The following is a 7,887-nucleotide window of genomic DNA, read 5'->3' on the forward strand; positions in this document are numbered from 1 at the left end:
TGTATACAATGCCTAATTGCTTTATTTAAAAGTTCATTGGACTATTCAAAATCATAACTTGAGTCTACAAGTCGTCTTCATATTTCACTGTTGCTTGTGAATCATTGCACAAATCCTATGTTTTAGAACGCTGATACAACAGTAAGGAATACTCTGACATAAGATCTTCTTTTTATTTTAACTTTTAAACACAAATATTAAAAAATGCTTTCTGAATTTTAGTTGTTTTGAAGTTTATTAAATACAATTCAAATATATATATGTAGATATATTATATATGCATAGAAGCTCTTAGAATATTTTACCACGATTACACTTACCGGAGGAATCATTAAACATGCCTAGAATGTGGATCTTCAAAAGTGCACAAAAGAAGAAAATATTAATTTATCTTTAAGGGTGTGTGTATGTTCCAAAAAAATTTGAGATTATTTTAAAAGACAATGAAATGAAACAATAATAAACAAAATTTTATTTGTTTTGTACTTTAGTAACAATTATAAATACATAAATACAATAAATACATTTAAATTCAAGAGAGAAAACATATAATACAGAGTCCCGCTAAAATAATACTTTGAACATTCTGTAAAGTTGCAGTGCACATTACAGCCCGAAAAAAAAGAAAAAAATGTACAGAGAGCATTGTACAGCTCGGTTATAAACAGTTATATCATATATTTTATGAGGTGGGGAAGGGGGGGAGGTCACCCTGGATTTGGTTGGTTTTTGAACTAGAATATCTTGTGATCGGCACAGCAAAAAATAAAGTGATTCGGTTCCGTTGTTAGTTAAGAGGAGCTAATATACAACAATAGTTCAGACAAACACAGGGTGGGGGGGATGTATGGTTGTTTGAGCAGGTTTACAGGTTTAAAAGGGTTCACGCTTAAAGGTTTACTAGTTTACAGGACTTGGATCTATGAATTTACATATATTGGCGGCGCAGATTTAAAAGGTTACAAGGAGTAAAGGTTTACAGGTTTACATGTTTACAGGTTTACATGTTTACAGGTTTACAGGTTTACAAGGTTTACAGGATGAGATTTAAGAAAAGAAAAGTTTATCACAGCAGCAAAATTTTATTCCTCCAGGACCTCCAGCTCCTCACAAGACTGACTTTTGAACTTTCTAAAAATATTAAATTGAGAATAGGTTTGTTTAGTAAGGTTAGAATAGATTTGGAGTAGGGTTAGAATAGATTTGGAGTAGGGTTAAAATAGATTTGGAGTAGGGTTAGAATAGATTTGGAGTAGGGTTAGAATAGATTTGGAATAGGGTTAGAATAGATTTGGAATAGGATTAGAATAGATTTGGAGTAGGGTTAGAATAGATTTGGAGTAGGGTTAGAATAGGTTTGGAGTAGGGTTAGAATAGATTTGGAGTAGGGTTAGAATAGATTTGGAGTAGGGTTAGAATAGATTTGGAGTAGAGTTAGAATAGATTTGGAGTAGGGTTAGAATAGATTTAGCGACGGTTTAGAAATTATTTAAAGAAGGGTTAGAATAAGTTTCGGAATATATTGAAAGGTTTTGTCGTAGGATTTGAATATGTTTTGAGTAAGTTTATTAAAGGTTTGGAGTATGTTTAAAATAGGATTGGACTATGTGTAGAGTAGGTTTGGAGTAGGTTTAGAATAGGCTTTGGTTAGGATCAGAACAGGTTTGGAGTAGGTTTAGAATAGAATTGGAGTAGGTTTAGAATAGAATTGGAGTAGGGTTAGAATATGTCTGGAGATATTGTTTAACAAGCGCACATATAACGTTTTCTGTCAATCTATTAATCTCTCGTGTTCAAGTTTATCTATTAATCTTTAGTCGGAACTTGGAACCAGAACCCATCCAGGTTCGGAGTCAAGAACTTGGATCCAAACCTTATCTAAGGTTGGAGTCAGGAATGGGGTGAGTAGGGATTAAAACAAATTGTAAGGTGAGTAAGGGGGGGGGGAGAATCATCAATTGAATAATTATAAGCTAGAATCATCGGTATAAATCAGATTTCACGGTTTTTGGAAGTTTAAAATTTACTTTTTGACAAAAACATTGATAATTAAAAGACAAAACCGTCCAAAGAATTCCTGTAAACATTATCTAATTAAGATCTTGATTAAGGTTCACTAACTTTAAATTGTTCAACTAACAAAGAAGTTATTTTCATGGTTTAAGCTCTGTACTAAACTTTAATCAGGGAAGGCAAAGAGTAGAACAAGTACACGGCTGGATATTACGAAAAGACGTTATAAATTGACGATTTAAAAACACGAAATGAATAAGAACGAGTATCTTTAGCTTCTAAAGAGCTTTAAGAATGTATAGAATGAATAAGAATCAATATTGAAATATTAAACACGAAAGGAGTTGAGTCTTTGCCACAAACTCAAATTTACCATCTCTAAATCTTTACAATCTGATGGTGTAAACCCTTGATATTTCTAACTTGAATTATTTGATCTAACATAATTCTTAGTTTTAAATATCTACAACATTGGTTGCAAAGATATAGGAAATCAGAAAATCAGAGTTTGTGTCAAGGACTCAATTCCTTTAACAAAAAAAATGGTTACTAAAATTTTAGGATTTGTTTTTACCTCTTTCCCAAAGGAAGCTGTTGTCTTCTAGCAATGTGAAGAGAAACTGAACCTTGCCTGATATTCTTAAACACGGATATTGCCTCACCTAAACATTAATCATGGAGTCACAGATAATCATTCTTGGAATCACAGATAATTATTTTTGGAATCACAGATAATTATTTTTGGAATCCCAGATTTGCTGAAAAAAAGTCTGTTCTGGAACTTAATTGTACATGATAACTGTGACGAAATGTAAAATCTCTCAAATCGCTTCAAAAGATTGAAGACAAAAATCGTTATCTTTGCAAAAATTACTGCCATCGTTTGTCGAATTTAAAAATCTGTGCTCTTAACATTCTAAAGTCTTTCAATTAAATTTTTTTATGTCAGACTCCTTTTTAGTTAAACTAAAGTCAATCTTATTTCTTTTCATGAACGATAAAACAATTTTGTGCCGAATATTAAAGTGAATAGGGCTACTTTATACGGTTTAAAATTAGTGTGATAACTCGATTCTTTTATAATTACAAGAACTAACTGTTGCCGAGATTTGTTAACGATTAGATCGCTGAGTAGAACGATATATTGTTGATTCTGAACATGTCATATCCAAGAAAAAATTGAGATTAATATTCCTGAAATATCCCGGAGAAGGATAAAATGTTGAATCTTGTTTGAACCCCGGAGCAAATCAAATCTAACCATCCTCAATTAATGATCTTACTCCGGATGCATATTTACATATATGCAGGGCATATGCAAACCATTACTAGCATACATGCACGGGACCAAACCCTTGTCAACAATTGGAATTTCTGATTTTAAGTGATTATCGAAAATTGATTGCTTACAAAGAGCAGATAGATTCACAGATTAGACGTGATCCAAAAGCTGATAATCCAATTTTATATTAATCTCTATTTTTTTGGACAAAACAGGATGCAACGTTTGTAAAAAGGAGGAAAGCATATATCAAAAAAGATTTAAGATCGGCAAGTGTATATCTGAGATAAATGAAATCTGCGATCAATAAGATCTGAGATCGTATTAGATCTGAGATCAGTAAGATCTGAGATCAATAAGATCTAAGATCAAAAAGATCTGAGATCCATAAAATCTAAAAACAAAAGGTCTGAAATCAATAAGAATTGAGCTCAATAAGATCTGAGATCAATAAGATCTGAGATCAATAAGATCTGATATCAATAAGATCCGAAATCTGTAAGATCTAAGATCAATAAGATCTAAGATCAATAAGAACTAAGATCAAAAAGATATGAGATCAAGAAGATCAATACCAAGATGGATGAATTGATTTAGAAGATTATTTCTTGTATTGAAAAGAACAAAAAGTAATATATCCAGTCAACTTATTTAATCCTCGTGCAACCTTTGATTAAAGTTCGTCACCTCGTGACAATATACTTAGGACGAACCTACTTCTCAGGGTCCAATACATCATACGGAGATACAGACAAACTTTCCCCACAGAGATGGATCTTTGTTCCAACTAGTTGTTTTCAGTTTTCAAGATTTTTACATGATTATTTGGATCTAGAACTCCACAGAAGGAAAGGATCGGTTTAGTTTTTAAAAAACTTGATCGGATAATAATATTATAATATATATATATAATAAAATTGTACTACTTAGCAAACAGTTGTACTGAGTATTCTTTCTTTTCACAACTTTACGAACCAACCCACCCCAATCTCATTCATTTGAATTAACCTTATCCCCCTCCTCTTTTTCTCATTTGAGGAATCCCCAAACTCTCCCCTATCTAATATCAGCAAAACTTATCCTATATGGCACCTCTCTATCCACCCTAAACTCCTCCCGTAGTCCAGTATTGAAGAATGTATGAACCCAAAAATCAGTAAAATATCCGGCGCAGGAAATGTCAAGTTGGAAATTATGAAATTTTCTCCCGAAAAAATTGGATAATTCAGGGTTTTACATTATCCACCACTATCAAAGAGAATAGAATATATCTTAGAGGAGAATTTACTAGAAAAAAGTGTAAAACGGCCATTTTGTTGTACTGTTTCCATACTGCAGGTGTACTTCACATATTTATGCCATATAACCTTTTGGGCCCTGGAATATAATTTTATAGAAAATCTAAAATTAATGTTAAAAGAAAACCAAATTATGAAATAGGCTGGTTTCATAATTGACCAATGATCATTTCACATAAACTCTATGCCATTCACTTTACAAACATACTGTATTAATGTACTCTGCTGCACATAATTTGTGAACATTTACATGATTTGTAAACTTTGAACCACCCTTTTAGGCTGAAAGGGACTGAAAAAATTCATACCGAGAGATTCTTTAAATTCCCCTCTAATATATATTCTATTCTCTATGACCACTATACATTAACTTACCATGAGACTTTCCCTGGAGAATATGTCCGTTCACGGATAAGATTTCATCGCCTGAAAATAAAAAATATGTGTGAGTAGATTTTTAAAAATAAACTCAAAATAAATTTTTTTATTTTTTGTTTTTAATTAGGAAATGCTCAATACCTTGAGATTAAATGGGTTAAAAATTAAGAATTTAAATAAGTAAAGAAGTTTTATGAGGAAAAATATTTGTTAAGAAAATATTGAAAATGCATTTATTTCAAGTTTTTGGCCCACAAAACTATTTTTCCTCCCACTTCGCTTGGGGAATAAACTAGTTGTGCAATATGTCGTATTTGTGTGGAAAATGAAATGCTCTAAAACTGTATCATGAGTTCGGTTTATGAACCCATAAAGGAGGTTTAGACCATTCAGCCCAATCAGAAAGGTCATGTAACTTTCATTCCAAACATTTTGATTTTATGAAGTTGAAAATGAACTTTCTAATTCTAGGTTAGGAAGAGGTTTGTTAAGGATAGAGAATGAAGGTGTAAGAAGATAGATAGATTGTGTGAAGAATTGTGCTAGGATTAATGAATCCTGATCTAGCAGCAGTTTGTCTCCATCCTCGTCTCAGAGTCTTTAAGTCCTCAGGATTAAACCTTCTCTCAGATCCGGTCTCTCCGCTGCCTGACCCTCCGGGAATATCGTCTTTACAAATATTCCCATACTTCCCCGGGGGGAATCTATTCCCCCCACAACACTGAACCCAAGTCCCTTTTTCCCAGGTCCCTTCTCGAACTCCACAGTGTGAACACTGACTCCGGAGAACTGATGTCTCTGCGGAATTCTGCTGTTTTTCATCCCAGGTTTCGGTTTCGGTTTAACAATGTTACTCCGAGGTGGTTCCGCTACAGCACTCTTCTCCTCCAGGTACTCCTCGTCCCCTATTGTAATCACGGTCTTTGTTAGATCTCCTTTCGCCAGAATGGTTCGTTCTGTCACAACATTGTTATAAATCGGAGCGGATTGTGGGCGTTCAATACTGGGTAACTTTCGTCTCTTTCTCCTCTCTCCAGCACCATTGGTGACGGGTGGAGGGGGTACAACAGGGTTGGATTGCTGGTCCCTCGCTATTATGATATCTATTTCCGGTCCACAGGTCCCAAGGATGTTTCTGGCTTGCTCCATACTGATCCCGCGCAGACTGGACCCGTTCACGTTGATTATTTCATCGCCAATAAGGAAGCGACCGTCCCTGCAAAACATAAATTCTTGAGATCCACCCAACTATACAGATGGTAAATTTCGTGACACGTTTCGAAACCTTTTAACCCCAGGATGCTTAAAAACTGGTAATACACGCCATGATACCAGCCTGCAAAGATCTAATTGTTCATAAGCTAAAATATTGATGCAGAGAGGAAGGATGTAAATTATAATAAAATTTGGATCAAACGTTTAAGACAAATGAGCTACACACAAACCCCTTGGGTATACAGAGAACTAATATAAGAATTCTATTCACCTATCAATCAGGCCCTGGGGCTCTATATGAGCGATGGAGTATCCAGTCATACCATTGGATACGTTTTTCTTGCTACTGATGATAATACCGAGTTCATTAGACGAGTCCTTAACTAGTCGCATCATCTGAAACAGAATAAAATTAATTGAAAGCTCCGTAAAGGATTCAATAGTTGAACATACCTTAAAATTTTTGCTACTCAGCGACGGAGGACTGACTTTAGGAACGGAGGAGGAACGGGGTTTGTCTCCGGTCATTGGAACGACCGGCTGACTTTTGGTTCTCGTCACTGACTTAGAGAGATATTCTGGCTCCGGTAGTTTACTTTTCCTCGGAGGTTTCTGTGGGGTTACTGGTCTAACCTCTGCTCTCCGTGGAACCTGGTAGTGGGGCTCCTCAAACGATTCTTCGTCGGAGTCTTTTCTATCGGAGGTGAAGCTTCCACTGGTTTCTCCACTGGAATCGGAGTCGCTTTTGTCACTTCCTTTAGGTGACACAGTCTCCGCACTCTTCCTAGTGTCGGAGTCATATCCACTCTCGTCCGCACGTGAGTTACGAGGTTTCTCCAGAATAGGGGGACAACTCTGCTGTAGGTCGGCTAGAGATCGACTCTTCTTTCGTCTTAGAGCAAGCATCTTCAACCTTTGACTGGGAGCCAGGCTGGACTGTTTCTGTCCAATCTCTGACTGAGTTCCGACCATTGAGAATTCGTCCTCTGTACAATACTGGTAGTTGGACTTCATAGATTCCCGTCTAGAGATGGAGTTCTGGAGTTCCTCAGGGAGCGTGGTTAGCTTGCTCCGGATATAAGAGTAGGGGAAGTGAGCTTTCTTGTTACTAGCTGAGCTAACTATTGTACTAGTATCATCTACTGCTCCAGACATCATATCGGAGCAGATTGAGGCTGAACCTCGCCGGAGAAAATGCCAGCGATCTTGGCTGTCGAGGCAGGAAATCTGTGAGACGGAGTCGAACTCTCCGATCTCCGAGGTTAGATCATAACAGCTGGCACGAGGGGTCATTATATCATCCTCTGAGGACAATCCTGAGTCTGGTCCTACACCCTTATCCACAGTACAGCGCTTGAAATCCGTCTCAGCAGATTTAGATCTTCGTTTCTTGTCCTCGAATCCTCCAGCGGTCCTGCTGAAGATTATTCTCTTTAAGGACTCAACCCTGCTCACCTTACGACGAATTCTCGGCATCTCTCTGAAATATTTGCAGGATATTATGAAAACTAATTATAATTATCTAAGTATCTACTGGAACCCAATCTATATAACTCCTACCAGAATATTCAGGTTTGTTTATGCAGTAACTACTAATTAAACTGCATACCGTTGTGATTTCCAGTTATCAAGATATCGTGTTATCAAAATATCGAGTTATCAAGATATCGAGTTATCAAGATATCGAGTTATCAAGATATC

At 35.9% G+C, this 7,887-nt stretch overlaps 1 protein-coding gene across 1 annotated transcript in view; it reads right to left on the reverse strand.

Annotated features, from left to right (window-relative positions):
• Positions 1–457: 457 nt before the first annotated feature.
• The window catches only part of LOC111711167 (uncharacterized), a gene marked incomplete in the record, with an annotated part of 27,102 nt that continues 19,672 nt past the window's right edge, over positions 458–7,887 (reverse strand). The window contains 6 exon segments of the mRNA XM_023485441.1: positions 458–1,131; positions 2,588–2,675; positions 4,969–5,019; positions 5,592–6,187; positions 6,458–6,582; positions 6,640–7,666. Of these exon segments, the coding sequence (XP_023341209.1) occupies positions 1,083–1,131; positions 2,588–2,675; positions 4,969–5,019; positions 5,592–6,187; positions 6,458–6,582; positions 6,640–7,666 (1,936 nt within the window).

Source organism: Eurytemora carolleeae, unplaced genomic scaffold (genome assembly GCF_000591075.1).
Source record: "Eurytemora carolleeae unplaced genomic scaffold, Eaff_2.0 scaffold1133, whole genome shotgun sequence".
NCBI lineage: Eukaryota > Metazoa > Arthropoda > Copepoda > Calanoida > Temoridae > Eurytemora > Eurytemora carolleeae.